Below are 18,270 nucleotides of genomic sequence, written 5' to 3'. Positions count from 1 at the left end.
CTGAGTTGCTTTGATTTGCATCTCTTATTAGAGATTAGCATGGATTTCTTCCTTGGAAAACTGTTTCTTTTGACTACATATCTCTTTGGAAATGGCCCTTATTCTTATAAAATTAAATTAGTTACACATGTGTATATGTAAAGATGCTTTAGTAACTCATAAATTATGTATGCGTTTATGTATGTATATATGCATATTATATACAGACACATGCTTATTACAGGAATTTGTTGCAAAGATTTTTCCCAACTAATTTTTGCCACATTCATTTACTTCAGCAAAACTGTCTAATATTATTTAATCAAAGTCATCCATTTTGTCTTCTGTGATTCTTTCTATCCATTGTTTGGTCATGAACCCATTCTTTACTTATAGATCTGAAAGGTAATCTCTTTCTTGCTTCTCTGATTTTTTTAATGTCCCCTTTTATGTCTAAGTCATGTATCCGTTTAAAGTTTATTTTGGTATGTGGTGTGAGATGTTGGTCTATGCCTAATTTCCACCAGACTTCTTTGCGGTTTTTCTAGCAGCTTTTCTCATATCATTACTTTACTTCCCAATATGTCCCTACTTCAACCAGAGAGCTGTAGGAATAAAAAAGAGAAAAAGGGAAAATAAATCTTTTTAGCCAAGCTAACAAATACAACACTCAGGTTTGACAATATAATTCTCATTTTATAAGCATCACATTTCAGATTCTTTTTCTTTTAGCAGCTTCAAGACAGTTCATCTTCCCAAAGAAGTATTCTGCTTTTCAGCTTGCATATTGGAAGTGAACTTGAAAAACCACAAAAGCAAAAGCTTTTATTTTTGCAATTTTTTTCTTTTCCTTTCTTAGGTGGAGCACATGATGACAGAAATAAATCTCGTCCTGTTGTAATAACATGTGTTCGACCCGGAGGGCCTGCTGACAGGTAAAATTCATCTTTTTCTGTAGCTGTCTGGATAGATAGGTAGAGAGAATGAGGTAGATTATTTGGCATACAAGTTGGTACATTTCTTACAAGGTTTAAGATAAACAAATTGGCAAATTTATAAATTGCATGTTCATTTGTAAGACTGCAGTAGAAGAATATGATGTAGGCATGTTTTAATAAAGTATAGAATGCTTGTGCTCTTTTATGTGTTTAAAAAGAAATTCATGCAGTGTTTTCATAATAAGCCTGGGGGATAAGTAAGATACTTAAATCATAGCAGTTTGCTTTCACCTTGAGGAACAAATGTTTATTTGTGCTTGTTGCCACCTAGATCAACAAAATGTTATCTATAACTGTGAATGAGTCTGTAAGGGGGAAATTGTGGAATTAATAGGAAAGAAGTTTTCTGATTACCAGTTGTTATATACAAACTGACTTTCCTACCCCGGCATAAATTTGAAGTGACATTTTTAAAAAATGAATTGGGAAGAAACAAAATAGGGAGGTTTTTGCTTGTTTACTTTAAATAATGAAAAAATTCTGACTTCTGTCTAGTTCTGAGAAATGTTCACCTTTGACAGATGTCACAGTCCAATATCTGAGTGAAGATGTGTATGTCTTCTCTTTGCCCCTTCCTTTTTGAGATAAATATATATGTGCATACATTTGCATGTGTGTGTATATGTATATGTGTATATATAATGTTATATGGAGTATGTGTATACGTATGCATGTGTGTATGTGTGTATTATATATATGTGATTATATTTATAATAATTTTTTCCTGGAGAAAATGAGAATATTTTTATTTCCTTTTGCCGTTCCAAGTTGGGTTGGGCACAAAAGGAAGATTAACTGCTAAGCTGTGTGCAAAGTCTCACTGACTTGTATTCTGAGAGATATTAGATGAAAGACCTCAAAGAACTCTAATCATCTAACATTTTAAAAGTGAAATATCAAATGCCAAGAAGGGAAGGTGAGAATTATCTAAATGGAAACTGTGAAGACCCCTTTTTCATTCTTCATAGATTTTTATATTTGACATTTTCTCTAAATTTGACATTTTCTGCATCAACTTACCAGATCCTTATATCTTGTTTATTCTGTCACTGGGGAAGGGATTTGACGCCAGATGGTAACCTGGGTGCTAGTTTCAATATTGTTATTGGGGGGGCGGGGTTCCCTAATACTGACAGATATGGAACATTTAAATTAGGATGAGAATATTTGCCCCCTCCCCCAAGTTACATAAGGCAGAATTAATTTAATGATTGCCAAATAGCACTATAAAACAGTAGGGAAATTTGCAGCCCAGGGAAATTTTTAAACAGCTTTCCCTACCCTGCTTAGGTTCACTGATAGTCAAAAGAATGAAATCTGCCATCTTTCCTGCTCACTTCCCCTGGGCAGGTAAGTGAGTGGTTATTTCTCAGGCTTACCATAAGTCATTTTCAGACACCAGGCAGTCAGGCTAAAAGGGGGAATAATATTCTTTGGGTGCTCCAAATGTTCTCTATTAATAGCTTGCCTATTTGATAATATGTAGTTATTATTCTTCTCTTTTTAGAACTTTAAATAATAGCAATTTCACCTTCCTCTGATGGTGTTTTAGCATTGTTATTGTCAGAGTTGATGCTTTAAAATAAATGCAAATGGAATTGATGACAGAAAGTACGTGAGGCAAGGGCTTTGAGTAAGTGAATCAATGCCCAAACCCATTATGTTAAATTAATAAAGACTGTTACTTTAATCCTCCTTTAGAGAAGGCACAATCAAAGCTGGTGACAGACTGCTGAGTGTGGATGGAATCAGACTCGCTGGTAACACACATGCTGAAGCAATGAGTATTCTCAAACAGTGTGGGCAGGAAGCGACGCTGGTGATAGAATATGATGTCTCAGTAATGGGTATGTATGTTGAAATTCTAAAGGTATATTCCCCAAGCTGTCTGTGATGTTACCTTTGGTCCATGATAAGCCATTTTGGAATTAATTATGACCCTCCTGTAGCCAGGAGGTTCTGTTCAGAGCTATATCATTAATCTTTTTGGGTTCAGGAGGAGGTGAAGGCGATTTTATAGTAATTTCAAATCCTAAGGTTGATAGGATCTATAATAAGGTTTTGCTGTATCTATGTGGTTCTCTCTGGCTTGTAAGCACTTTGCTCCCTACCATTCCTCAGATCATTAAAATGGGGATCGTTAATGTAGAGTAAGAGCAGCACCCCCTATCCATTTACAATCACAAGGATTAGAAATAGAGTGCATATTCTGTGGATATGGGGGAAAAATCAGGAATTCATGTTTTCCTGCCTAACTTGGAAACATCCCCCTCCTAAGCAAAGGTGGCAATAATGGCCATCCTTGTAATCTGACTGAGATTTAGGGGAAAATGTATAAATATGTATTATTATTCAAGTGAAGCGTACCCCAGGTCTGCTTCTCCCACTTGTAATAAAGCTGGTTTCTGTAAAGATGTTAGCATCTGAGAGAGAGACTAAGACTAAAGATTGGTATAACGTTGACTGGAGAAGAAAAGTTACCCAAGGTGAATTAGAACCTGAAATTGAACCTAAATCAAAGACTAAATGCGCTTGCAAGTTTCAGGCTGTAACATGTGACCTAACTCCACTAAGCGGGTTTTACTGCAATGAAATGTAACAGAAAAGGGGAGCTTTACATTACAGATGGTGAGCTCCTTTATTTCCTACTCTGTGTGATTCATGTGGAATGGGGTTTCTTGAAAGTATCCTAATCTATCTTGTGGACCAGATGTCTTATAGAAGCATCAGATTTCCTAAATGTCTTAAAGTATACGAGATTTGAAGAGTTTTCAACAGAATAAATGGTGTAGTCTCCCTTGTACAAGTGAAGTCCAGGGCTGAACATTTCTTCTTCCTTTAAAAATGGATAACCTTTAAATTAATATATGCCACAATTCAAAAATCCTGAGATGCTGCTGAACCTGTGCAGAAAAGAAAGTGAGGGAGAGAACATGGAGGGGAAAGAAGAAAAGAGAGATAGATATAGGGGAGTACTGGGTGGGAGGAGGAGAACGAACACAGACTTTGAACCCGTGACTATTTGTTTCAAATTAAAAACAATTTCAGTAACAATTTCTAGAGTAATTGAAACCCTGCTAGAATAAAGGTTATATAAGGGTAATGTGTTATTAATGGAGACTTGCTGAGCTCCTGCATCTTAACTTGGTGAGATCATTATTTTGAAAATATATGGGCATGTACAGCTTTTCCACCATTCATCTTTTATTATTTTTATTGTCCAGTGGGCCAAGAGGTTGGAGTTGTTTGGCTGAAGAGGAGTATTAGGTAGTCCTTGGCCCTCACCTTTACGTGAGTGGATCTGTTCTTTCTCAGCTTTTCTCTTCAGGCATCCCCATGGGTGTGATTTTCCCCTTCAAATGAGATAATGTTTGTAAAGTGCTGTATTCCTTTCCCTCTTAGTCCACCAATCTCCTATGGTGGGGATGATGGCATCCTTTAACCTGCTTTGGAAGAGCACTTCCTAGGTCTCCTACCCCCACAGCTCCACTGGTTCAGCTGGTACCTAGGTTTCTTTGTGTGGTATGATGAATCTCTTTTCCTGTGTAAAGAGAACTGTACTAATGCATTTCCATGAAGATAACTGATTCATCTTGAGTTCCTTTGTGGTGAAAAAAAAATTCCAGTGTTTAGAAAGAATTTTCTTCTGTGTGTGTGTGCATGTGTGTGAGTGTGTGTGTGTCTTGGTTGACCATAGCCTCTTATTTTGTGGCTATCTTTAATCCTCCCAAACACGCACGTACACGCACACGCACACAAACACAAATACACACACAAAATGATATTGTAAATAGTTTCTTTTTGAGAATGTATACGTATAGGTTCAGTGAGTGACCCAAAGTGAAATAAAAGGTACAAAGGGAGTTCTTGGTAAAACAGGGATAGCTGTGGTCTCTTCTCTCTGGAGCTTAGCTTTCTCTCTCAAGGTTCAAAGCAGTAGGGTAGCAGTAGGGTAAGTGCTGAGAAGCAGCTGCTTTCCCATCCTCTTCTCTCATGGCTGCATTGCTGAGAGCCTCGCTTCTTTCCCCAGAGCACTGCTCACCTCTCACTTCTGGAGATTTCTGCTGTCTCCTACCTTTAGGAGAAGAGGAGGAAAAAATCCTTCATGAGAGATCAAAGTTCTCATTCCTTGGATCAGAACGCACTAGAGACTTATGTGTAGTCCCACAGGCAAGTATCTCAACTGTACTATTATGTAAATTCCTTGGATGCCTCAGTTGGCTAGAATATGGAGCAAAATAGTACCCATTCACTAGTTCTGTAACTTTGGAACAATCTTTAGTTTGCCTGAATTATCTCATCTGTAAATTGGGAGTGATAATACTTGGTCTACTATTATGATGGGGTTATATGGATCAAATAAGAATATGTATATGAAAATTCCTTTTAAGCAATATGTATGTATACTCTATGGGCAGAGAGAATCTATCTGACACCCATTGCAGTCTTTTGTACAATGTTGTTGTATTTGACTCTTCGTGACCTCATGGCTCAGTGAGTGAGCCAAAGTAAAATAGAAGGTACAAAGGTTGGAATATTCCCATTATAGCTCAGGACAGCATGCCAATACTGTCCATGGAATTTTCTTTGAAAAGATACTGGAGCAATTTGCCATTTCCTTCTCCAGCTCATTTTACAGATGAGGAAACTGAGGCAAACACAGGTTAAGTGACTCTCCCAGGATCACATAGCTTTTAAGTGTCTAGGGCCAGATTTGAACTTGCTGATTCGAGACCCAGTGCTCTATCCCTGGAGCCATCTAGCTGCCTCTCTTCATAGTAGTATGCTTTTTTACCCAGTAGGTAGTTAATAAATGCTTGCTGAACTGAATTTTGTCTACACTTGGGCATTTCAAATTTTAGTAAAGCATCAGGCTCTTATTCTAAAGATCTCTAAGCTGAGTCTTCAATGAAGGAATAATGCACTAGAGCTGTTGTTTTAAGCCCTGACTTTCATTTCACACCTCGGTTCAGGTCTGTATGAACGCATGGGGCCATGTCTGCAGCAGATTCTCTTTTCTCTGTTGGCCCCTCATGCTCAAACCACATGTTAATTGTCATTATTACTTCTCCTAGTGAGACTCCCTGGGCCTGGATGAAAGTTGGATGTGGAAGTTCGTAAGGAAACTTGACTTCTGATAACTGACCTTTGATACTGATGACTGAATCGCCAGGAAATATTTCAAGTATCACTTCTAGTATTCCAAAAAATCAGATTATAAAATACGTCCGTGATTCAGGTATCCTAATTCCAACCCACACGTACTACAACAGATAATAACCAGCATGTAACTTGAGGACAAGAGGGAAAAAATAGAAATTGTTATTTGCAGTGACCATGGTTCTCTGAACCCATGTTGACGCTAGCCTAATTAGGCATAAAATGGAAGTAAGATACATGCCATTCAAATGCTCTGGGCTTGAAATAGCAGTCCTAGGTAGCATCTTCCCTGTCAGGAACTCTCTTTAAAGTCTTTAAGCCAAGAACATTAAACTTGCAGATGCATTGAGGCATTTAAGGCCCCACTAGCCTTAATAATGTATGATAGCCATAGTTTCTAATAAAAAAATTTTTGAAGGTGTCTTCCATATTTGCCTCCCCTTAAGATTTCATACAACACGCATAATCATAAAGGAAGGACACGGTGCAATGAAGCTGAATAATTAAATTTCAGTAACCATAATTAAGTATTAGTAGCATTTTTGAAGGGCTGGTGACAACCTGGAGAGTGTCCAAAGAAGACAGTCCAGAATGGTCAGGGGCCTTAAAGCTGTGACATATGAGGCATATGTGTTCAAGGAACACTCGAGTTAAGACTTAACAGTGTTATTAAACATTTTGTGCTCAGATATATGAAGGGCTGTCACCTGATAGATGAATTAAGCATAGAATTGTTTTATGTGGCTCCAGAGAGATGTTAGCCTAACATAGAGGAACGGCACACAAGCTGTGGACCAGGGATGGAGTCTATCTGTCAGGATCTGATAAAAACTTATTTGCCTAGAGTTTTATTTTATAAATCATACAGGAGTTAAAGAATTGGGGGGAAATACTGCGGTATGTTAAGATGTGGGCATGTGAGAAAATCCAGAAATCAGGGTGAGTTCTGAGGTGAAGATCAGTGGAGGGAGAGATGAAAGCAGCTTGTCATTAACATATATATACTACAGACCACCAGAAGGAGTTTAGGGAAAAATTCACGAGTTGAGAATGGGCATAATATACTAGTAATGTATGACTTTAATTTTTCAGGCATCTGCTGGAGCACTCACCCCTTCTTCTATCTCTGCCTTTCCCTCTCCCTGTTCGCTCTCTCCTTGCCCTCTCTCCATCCCCTTCTCTCTCTCTCCATTCCCTTCTCTCTCTCTCTCTTTCTCTTTTTCTCTCTCCATCCCCTTCTCTCTCTCTCCTCCCTTCTCTCCTCTCTTTTTCCTCTTTTCCAAATCAGAGCAGCTAATAATTTCTAGCCTTAATGATAGTTTCATCCTTCAAAAGAGAGAGGAAGCAATGAAAGTCTCTGTTATTCTGGACCTGATTCTCACTAATAAGTTAAAACTGGTTGCTATAGTAGAAATGAGGTGATTTTTCAGGGGAAGATGACCCTAAGAATTTTTAAATGGCCACTTGGCCTTAAAATTTATGATAGAAGGAATTCAGCTATGATTTGATATCCACCTTAGATTATGTAGAATACATTTCAAATGGTCCTGAGCTTAACTCTTTTATAGGATTCCATGACCCAAAATTTTACAGAAGTCTGCCCAGGAGGGTTTAGAAGCCCTCAAGAATGAAATGCTGAAGACACATAAAGAGAAATGATTCTAATAAGAAAATGAATGAGCTACCTAAAGAGAATAATATGGAAAAATAGAAAACAACTTGATTTTAAAAAGACATTTCAAGTCCAAATATCAGAGAATAGATTAAATCAACAAATGCAAATTGCTGTCCTTTTGAAAATAATGTCTGAAGTAATAAAGCCTAGAATGAGCTGAAGCTGAAATCCTAAAAACAAGAAGAGGTTTGTTTTTAGCTATATTGGGGGAGTCATGTCCTACTAGGGATAGAACTTGGAATGGATGAAATCATGATAACTGATAACAGAGAGAAAGAAAAACTATGCCAGATTTATTTCGTTCCTGTCTTCTCATCTAATGAGAATAATCTTTGGGCTATAAAGGAAGAAAGTGTCTAAACCCAAGAGAAATAGAGAGTAAGAGAGTATCCCTTGCCCATGATAAGTTCAAGGCATCAGACTCAGATGACCTGCGTCCTAGGTGACTGAAAGAACTGGCTGATTTAATTCCTGAGGGCCTGCCAACAGTCTTTAGAAAAACCATGGAGAATAGGAACTCCTGAAAGACTGGAGAAGAACAAATGTTCTGATCTTCAGAAACAGGAAGAGGGGAATCTTCACGTAATAAACCAATGAACTTGACTGATGACTGGCAAAATCCTAGAATATATTACTAAAGGAATTATTAGGGACCATATTTAAAAAAAAAAATTAGAATCTGTAAGAACAGATCATGCTAGATTAACCTTATTTCCTTTTTTTTTTTTTTTTTTGCTGGGCTACAAGACTGGAATTCAGGGAAATTTTGAAGATTTGATGTACACAAATCTTAGCAAAATATTTCATAAATTTTCTTATGTTCTCTTTGTGGAAGAGATGGAAAGAAATAGGCTAGCTAGGTGATACTAAGATTAATTTGGTGGATACATAGTTTGTTGAATGGTAGAACCTGGAGTAGCTGTTAACCATTCACTATCCACTTGGAACAAGATTTCTAATAGAATGTCTGGAGGTCACTCCTTGTTTAAGAATTCCCAGGATGATGCATAGGAGGGTCTTTCACTGTAATGCCAATGATGCCTGATTCTATACTAGAATGTCTACTAGACATAGGCAGATTTTCCAGACTTAACATTTTTATCAGTGTTTTGGATGAAGCCACAGAATGGATGTTTATCAGGATGGCTAACATCTTGGAGGAGAGTCAGGAATGCTGAAAGGTCTCTGCAGACTAGAATATTGGAATAAATTTAATTAGATAAAATTTAATAGAGATTAATGTAAAGTCTTATGTTTGGGTTACAGATTCATTTTTTACAAGTACAAGATTGGGTAGGATATGGATAGATAGCAGTTTATCTGAAAAAGATCTGGGGATGTCAATCAACTATCCCCTTATTGTTTTTTCTTTCTTCAAATTACATATACACACATGTGCACATTTACACACATGTACATGCTCATATATGTATATGCACATGTGTATATATTTAGTACATAATAAATATATAATATATTTATGCATGATTATATATGTATTGTTATATGTTTCATCAGGTTAGAACAAAGAACTAATTTTTTTTGTATTTGTATACTGCGCGCAGTGTCTTATTAAGGGAGGAATAGTATTCCATACTACAGAGGTGATAATGCCCTGGCAAGACAATATCTGGGCAGCCAGGTGGCACAGTGGGTAGAGCACTGGGTCTGGAGTCAGGAAGACTCATTCCTGAGTTCACATCTGGCCTCAGACACTTACTAGCTGTGTGACCCTAAACAAGTCACTTCATCCTGTTTACCTCAGTTTTCTCATCTGTAAAATGAACTGGAAAAGGAAATAGCAAACCAGTCCAATATCTTTGCCAAGACAACCCCAACTGGGGTCCCAAAGAGTCAGACATGGCTGAAGTGACCGAACAACAAAGACTTCATCTGGAATCTGATAGTAACTTGGGAGAGGAGGTACACACATTTTAAAAAGGACATTGATAAACCTACGTCAATTCCATGAGATTCATGACAAAGCATACTCCTCCTCTTCAGACAGGCAATGGACTCAGAATACAGATTGAAGCTTTTTAGGGGTAGTCGGGGAAGACATGGCCAATGTGGGGATTTGTTTTGGTTGATTATACATGTTTATAATGGATTTTGTTTTTCTTATTTTCTCAATGTGGAAAGGGGAAAGAGGTGGTAGGGAGAGAATATAGACTTGATAATAAAATAAAATTGAATTTTTGAAAAGGATATTGACAAACTAGAGAACAGTCAAAGGAGGTTGTCCAAGGTGGTTAGTGCATCACAGATCAGACTACTCTAAGGGCATTGGAAGGTATTGGGGGTAGAGAAGAGAAATTTTAGAGGAAGCCTTGATTTAAAAAAAAATCTATAACTATTCGAAAGCCATTACATGTAAGATGAATTCAATTTGTTCTATTTGTCCTCAGAGGGTAGAAGTAGGAGCAGTGGGTAGAAGGTGCAAACAGACTTAGGTTTGATGCAAGAAAAAACTTGCCAAAAGTTAGTTCTGTCTTAAAATGGAATAGTCTTCTTTGGGAAGTCCAGTACCTCTTCACAGAACTTTCAGGTAAGACCCTGGAGGGATCCTTGTCAGGTATAATATAGAAAAGATTCTTGTTCGTAGATAGATTGAACTGGGTGGCCGGTAAGGTCCATTCAAATTCTTCGATAGTGTAATTCCTTTGATTTGGGGAAATAGATGAAAGTTTGAGGAAGGCAGATGGTGCCTCAATGAAAGGAAACCAATTGGAGCTGTCTAGCTATGGTGTGGACTTCCTTGGGATATTATAAATTCCTCATCATTGGAGGGAAACAAACAGAGGCTAAGAATATTATTAAGGTAATTCCTGTATCAATGTCTTAAACTCTTTGGACACTCAAATTCCATACACATTCAGAATAATTTGCAACTGTCAAATAAATCTGGTCTAGGGGTTTTAAATTGTGCATTATTATTGCTTTAGGTTTTTAAAGAGGCTATCTCAGGAAGGCAATTCTTAGACGAAGAGTTTCAATAGAAGTAAATTTGGATTAGAAATTGGAAAAGGCTTTGGAATCAGTACTGTTCATTGTGAACATATGAGCAAGATTACAACTTAAGTATCATAGTTCCCGGGATCAAGCTTGAGAGGCAGAGATCAGGAAGAGATAAATAGTGGTATTTGTAGCAGAGACAGTCACCTTTTCTATCAAAGGCTCCTTTTATTTCAAAGTCTTATTGAAAAATCCCTGCCAACAAATTGTGTAATTGAAAAAAAAAAACAATCTGTTACTTTCTCAAATTTATGGTTGGTCTCTAGAAAAGTTGTGTAAGCCCAAAGTAAGAGATAAATGTGTGATAGGCTGAGAACTTTTAGGCCCTGAATTAGGAATAAAGGCTTAGGCTAAAATAGTAGCTGTGATTAGCTACCAAAGGCTTAGTCCTGAACCACATCATTTTTTTTAGTAATGAAACAAACTGACTGATGGGGGCAGTTTAAATTCTGTTTATTTCTATAAGGAATGAGAGCATGCATCCTAGCCTGAAGTGGGGGAAAAGTGTGAAAACCTTTACCTTAATCTTTCTTCATATTAAAATTTAACCTAGGGTTCATTAGTGTTCCTCTTGACGAGTCTCAGTAGCCCTGACTAAGCTAGGTCATCTACTTGTAAATTAAGTTTTCTTATTGATAACAAAGTGTAATGAAAGTCTTTTCAAGGAAGACAAAAAAGTTACCAGATAAGACAATCAGTTTGATATGATACATGGGAGATTTTTTTTCTAGAGTATTAATGATGTCAGATTCATCACTAAAAACATAGCTGGATTATCCAGGAGGCTGTCCTTATTAGACTCATGTTGAAGTGAAGCATTTCTCTGGGTCCATCCACTTTCTAGAACAGACTTTTTTTTTTTTTTTGGTGATTCATGGGGCCTCATGCATCAGAAGAAACAGAAAGATTATTTCTTCCTCCTAAAGCTGTCTCCTCAGTTCCCATGTTGGGATCTGGATCCAGTCACCTTGAGGATGAAGAACAGTTATTGACAGAGTAGAATGAGAAATAGAACACAGACTGTGCAGCTCTCCTGTAAGCCAGAATTAAGATAGATGTCTTAGTAGTTAGAGCATTGGACCTAAAGCCAGGAAAGCCTCAGTTCAAATTCAGTCTCAAAACGCTTCTGAGCTATGTGACCCTAGGTAAGTCCTTAACCTCTGACTGCCTTAGTTTCTTGGATTGTAAAACAGATACCTCGTCCCAGAGTCGTTGAAAATAAAATGAGGTTTGTGCAATACCTAGAGCATAGTAGGTCCTTAATAAATACTTCCTTCCTTATCTTTAGTGAGACACTTATAACAACCTACTAGGAACCAAGACAGACTTCTTATCTTATTGACTCAGTCCCAAGTTGAGGGTTAGGGGCAGCAAGTGAGTGGTGGTGATGAAAGCCGTGGCAGAATGGATCTGAAGCCGCTAACTAGGGTCAGAGAATTTGAGAGGCAGCAGGGACTCAGGAGCCATTAAGTCCAAAGTATTTGTTGTTGCTGAGTTGTTTCAGTTGTATTCCACTCTTCATGACCCCATCTGGGGTTTTCTTGGCAAAGATACTGAAGCAGTTTGCCATTTCCTTCTCCAGCTCATTTTACAGATAAGGAAACCAAAGCAAATGCTGTTAAATGACTTACCCAGGGTCACACAACTAGTAAGTATCTGAGGCTGGATTTGAACTCAAGTCTTCCTGACTCCAGATCTGGTGCTGTATGCATTGTGCCACCTAACTGTCTAGTCCAACACATACGTGAAACAAATCTTTAGCATAACCTACCAGACAAGCGCTCATCTAGCCTTTACTGGAAGACCTTTTAAGGCCAGTCGTTCCACCTTTGTACCGCTCTAATTGTTAGAAAGCTTTCCTAACACCAAGCTTAAATTTGCTTTGCAATTTCTAAGCCATGACTCCTGAGCCTACCTTCTGGGGCCAAACAACATATGTTAATCTAGCCCCTCCTCCTTTTGAGAGTGGTTTAGAAATCTTGAACACAACTTTCATGTGCCCCCTGAGCCTTCCATTCTCCATATTAAATGTGTCCAAGGTCATTTTAACCAATCCTTATATGACATGAATTCAAGGTTCTTCACCATTCTTCATCCCTCCTCTGTACTACCTTATCCTATTGCCTATCCATGGACACACAACACCCTTCCACCAACAGACACACACACACACACACACACACACACACACACACACACTCTCTGACACTCCTACACATACCTACCATGGCTCTCTGCCCTGGGAAAAGGGGTGTGGTAATGGTGGTGATGTCATCTACCTTCCTGCTTCCTCTTGGTTGCCTTGAGAAACAGAAGGTTTTGTCTAATGCTAGTCAGCTGCTTCTAGGGGCATTTTCCTCTGGCATCCAAGGCGTTTCCCCTTGCCCCAACAGGTAGAACGCACATCTTAATTGGAAATGCCAAATTCAAGTGCATTAGACCTAAATAGGATAGTTTTTTTTTTTAATTGAAGCTGTTGTTTGTCCTTCATCCCCAAAGAGAACCATGACATCAGGAAGGTGATGCCATGACTTGCAAGTGAATTTGTATTTAAGTAAGAAAGCTCTGTGCAAAGTCACCAGGCTCACTTTCTCCTCTGAGCTGTCTGGGTCCAGTGGCAAGCTATAGATCAGGATGACTGGAGATGGCCCTGGATGCAGTGGGAGACTTTGACCTTTTTGAGCTAAGGTCTTTAGCAGGTCTCAGGCTGACTGAGGCAAGGCCCTTTCGATGATTAAGCTTAGGTAAGAAATCAGGCAAAAAATGGCCTCTTTTGTCTAGTAAAAAAAAAAATCAGAGGGAAGACCCTCCGAGTTTCATTACTATTTGCATTCCCTCTGAGCCATCAGGGTCCAAACAATGAGGCTTATGTGGGGCCTATTGTTAGCCAATCAGTGGGAACCAAAGTGATTTGGGTCTAAGTGACTTGGGTTTATTGAAGTACCTTGAATAAGAAAGAATTTGAGTGCCATCAATATATTAATATGTTATTTGCAGCGTGTAACAAAGAAACCTTTGTATTTATAGTTGTCAGAAATCCAGGTTTAATTCTAATCTAAATGTTGCCTAGTGTCTTTATGGTTGAAAATGAGTCTAGCACATTCACAGTCTTCCAGTAGGAAGAATACTGAAGTGGATATTAAAATGTCTAGATTCCAATTCTCACTCTGTTCTATCCCCTTCCGGAGATACTGGTCATTTATTCTGAGAGTAACAGGTCCTTCCATCTGCCAGATTAGAAAAATGATATCTACGCCTCCCATCTCTCAGGATTCTGAGCATCGGGAAGTGTTTTGAACTTTGTAGAAGGTAGGCAACATGCGAAGTCGAGTACTATTATTCTGCCAGAGTTATAGTCATTTTATTTTAAATATTGGTATATTGTTACATGGAAAAGTGCTTACTTAACTTTTAGGAAGCCAGAAAGATATGTTTAAATGTACAAAGGAGAAATAGGTGTGTGAAAAAAGATTTTTAAATCTAAAGACTCATTTATCTGCGCCCTAGTACATATACACATACACACACACACACACACACACACACACACACAGAGGATTCTGGTCTTAGAGTCAAAAAACTTGGTTCTCATTCTGCCTCAGACACTAGCCTTATGACCATTAGCAAACCACTTTGTCTCTTCAAGACTCAGTTTCCTCTTCTGTAAAATGAGAATATTTGAACTGCTTAACCCACAGAGTTATTGTGAGAATAGCACTTTGTGAAGTTTTTATGCTACTATATAAATAATGAATTGTTGTATCATGAAATTGTGTATGATGAAAAGGAAATCAAACTAGATCAGGCTATTAAAATATGGGAAGGAGTATTGTAACATTTCAGATATAATCAAATGGTAATTAACATCTCAGTGATTGAAACACTCTCCCAAAGCATGAAATTTAGTTTATTGAAATTCAATTCTAAATGTCAAAGATAGCTTAGAGTGGTATATCAAATTAAGAAAATATAAAATAACCGAATTTTGCGATGAAACTTCCATTCATCTTGGGGAATGAGAGCTTATAGTGTCTCCTAAATACTTTCTGTCTTAGGTGGTGTAGTGGATCTATCCCTTATTATGTGGCCCTGGATACGTCACTTAACCTTTGTTTATCTCAGTTTCCTCATCTGTAAAATGAGGATAATGATAGCACCTACTTCCCAGCATAAGTATTCCTTTTACCAATGCAGACTGCAGCCCATTTGTGAGTTAGTAGCAAAGTCCTGGAGTACATAAAGGAGCAGTGATTTACCCAGGATTACATAGCTGGTAAATGTTAAAAGGAGGGTTTGAACACATATGGTCCTGACTCTCAGTTTTCTATCAGCAACATTGTGTTGTCTCTCAATAACTATTATAAACTATCAAGCTCTGCGTGTTTTTGGTCATTAAAGTAAATATCCAGAGACCTTCCTATCTGTCCCTTACTTACATGTGCTCTATTTTTTTTGAAAGGATCCAGTCTTACCAGCCTGCATCAAAAGATAAGTTCCTACCTCAAAATTAGCCAAACTTCCTCCTAATAATTATACTATAAATACATATAACAGGAGAGGACATAAACCTGTTTAAAGTTTCAGATATGTTATATCACAAACAGTAAGTCTTTGAGTGGGCAAGGCACACATTACTATCCCTATTTACAGATGAAAAAAAAACTGAGACTGTGTAAGAGTTAAATGTCACTTGCCAAGCTGGGATTTCTGATTCTAGGTCAGAGCTGTCACTAGAACAGGGGATCTTGAGATTTGCTTTAGAAATGTCAATATCTTCCCAGGGAGGAGGTGGGAAGGAGCATGGCTTCCTCACCCTTATGATCTAGAGTAGGGGTGGGGAACCTGTGGCCTTGAGACTACATGTGACTCTCTGGGTCCTCAAGTGTGGCCTTTGGCTGAATCTAAACTTCACAGAACAATGTTTGGTTTCAGTCCAAGGGGCTGCACTTGAAGACCTGAAGGGCCAAGTGTGTCCCTGAGGCCGCAGGTTCCCCACCCCTGGTCTAGAGGCTGTCTTTATGATCTGCAATCGTCTGCCAGCCCATGAAAGCAAGAGAAGAGGGTCAGTGGTGGCAGAGGTTGCAAGGAAGAGGGGAAAGTAAGAGGCTGCTTCTTCTTTTCCTGTGACTTTACTGCTGCTCATTCTGTCTTTCCTAGAGCTGCCTGCCTTTCCCCTTGACCTCATAATAGCTATTCCCTGCTAACTGCTTCCTACATTGTCATAGGTGGTGCAATAGATAGAGCACCAGTGCAGGAGTCAGGAGGACCTGAGTTCAAATCTCACCTCAGACACTTGACCCTCACTAGCTGTGTGACCTTGGGCAAGTCACTTAACCCCAGTTGCCTCATCCTGAGTCATCTCCAGTCATCCCGATGAATATCTGGTCACTGGATTCAGATGGCTGTGGAGGAGAAGTGAGGCTGGTGACCTGAACAGCCCTCCCTCACTCAAAACAAAGTCAAGTGCAAGTCATGTCATTATTTCTCTGATGGCATGCTGTTCTTCGGCAACAGAGGAACACACACACATTTCAGCACCAGTCCCTGTCCTCTTTTGTCCCATCTCAAGAACCCTTTTTGGTAACAAAATCCCCTTTGTCCTAAATCTCTTCCTCTTCCTTCTATCTTTTGCTGTTCTCTGATGCTGCTGTTGTTTGTCCTTCCTTTTCAAAGAAGACCGTGACATCAGGGAAGTGATGCCATTTGTAAGTGAATTGGATTTAAGTGAGGCAGGGCTGTGCAAAGTCACCAGCCGTCTGGGTTCTGTGGCCAGATACAGATCAAGATGACTGGAGATGGCCCCCTTCCAAAGCCTTGTTTTCTCCTTTTCTTGGCATTCTCTTGAAGACTGACTGTGTCATCTCTCTCACTCACTGACTCACAAGGCACCAGAGGGAGTCAACATGCTCCTTCTTTCCCATTGCCCCTTGGAGACTCTCATGCTACCATCATCAATGAGCAGCCATGTCCCTCCCCTCTTCTGAAGTTCACTCCATTCTTCTGAGATCTTTCTTGTTGTCATGTACAGAAGTCCCTCCCCATCAAGTTCTTCTTTCTTCCACCCAATAAATTTGCATCATTTTTCCTACTCCAACTCTTGTCTCCTTAAAAGACCTTGGCATCCCATTTCTTCAGCCTCGTCAGCTCCCATGACCTTTGTCTCTAGTCAATCTCAAGTACATGTTAGAGTCAGCATACCTCAGACACACTCTACCCCCTGAGCTCCCAAGCTCAGGAATTGTCTTTGTTCCGGGTGCTGGAATTCCATTTACAATGCAGCCCTAATTTCAAGGTTCTTTCCAGTACTGCCATCAAGGCTTTATCTAGGACAGGATGATTTAATCTTTTTTTTGCCGTGAACCACCTTGACAGTCAGGCAAACTTTATGGACCCTTCTCAGAACAGCATTCTTAAGTATAAAATAAGTTCTTAAGTATAAATATTTAAAAATATTTAAATAATTAAACAATTAAATAATTAAAATACAGTTTTTAAATATAAATATGAAATAAAAGATGATAAAAGAAAAAACCAGTTACATCAAATTATGGTTATCAAAATATATATTTAAAGAACAACAAGAAATTCTTGGACCTTAGATTAAGAACCTCTGATCTAAGGAGAAACTATAAACCTCCCTTGGCAAAATCCACTCTAATGGGAAAGAGAACATCCTCACTACCTACAGTACAAAAATATGAAAGAAACAATGTTGTCTATCCTTGTTATTTCTCTGATGAAGGGAAACCTCATCGAGGAAGTCCCCTCAAACCAATGCAGATAAGTAACTTGTAATCAGAGATAACTGAGATGCTCAGTCATACTGCAAGAATGTACCACAGACAGCACTTGAAAACAGTTCTTTATGATTCGCAGGCTGCTTTTTTTTCTACCATGCCAAACTGTCTCTCATATATATGTATGTGTGTATATTTAGATATATATCTATATGTGTAGAAGGATAAATAGAGATGTATATGTATGTATACACACACAGTCACAGAAACATATATTTGAAATACATGTATATAGTTGGATATGTGTGTATGTGTTTATATGTGCATACATACATATATACACATATACACATATATAAGGATAGCTATACATGCAAGTATTTATTAAATGCCCACTATGTGTCAAGCGCAGTCTAAGTGCTAGAGATTCAGTGAAAGGTGAAAATAATACATGTCTTCAAGGAGCCCACAATCTAATGGCATGGGTAAATGTAGACATAGGTAGTAATATACTTGTGTGCATCTATGATCTGGGTATTTTGTTCTTTAATCATGTTCAGTCATGTCCAAGTCTTTGTGACCCCATTTGAGGTCTTCTTGTCAGAGGTATCACCTCCTTCTCCAGCTCATTTTATAGATGAGGAAACTAAGACAATCAGGGTTAAGTGACTTGTGCAGAGCTGCACAGTGAGTAAGTGTCTGAGAC

General features: G+C 38.5%; 1 protein-coding gene across 9 annotated transcripts in view; it reads left to right on the top strand.

Moving 5' to 3' along the window:
- Positions 1 to 18,270, top strand: part of GRIP1 (glutamate receptor interacting protein 1) — an 806,557-nt gene that overhangs the window by 603,622 nt on the left and 184,665 nt on the right. For all 9 annotated transcript variants that reach the window (XM_072655295.1, XM_072655296.1, XM_072655294.1 and 6 more), the window contains exons 6-7: positions 839 to 914; positions 2,679 to 2,824. In XM_072655295.1, coding sequence (XP_072511396.1) covers positions 839 to 914; positions 2,679 to 2,824 — 222 coding nt within the window. The remainder of the gene's footprint in view (positions 1 to 838; positions 915 to 2,678; positions 2,825 to 18,270) is intronic.

Source organism: Notamacropus eugenii, chromosome 3 (genome assembly GCF_028372415.1).
Source record: "Notamacropus eugenii isolate mMacEug1 chromosome 3, mMacEug1.pri_v2, whole genome shotgun sequence".
NCBI lineage: Eukaryota > Metazoa > Chordata > Mammalia > Diprotodontia > Macropodidae > Notamacropus > Notamacropus eugenii.
Note: the sequence above shows the minus strand (reverse complement) of the source record. Positions and strands in the feature narration are given on the sequence as shown.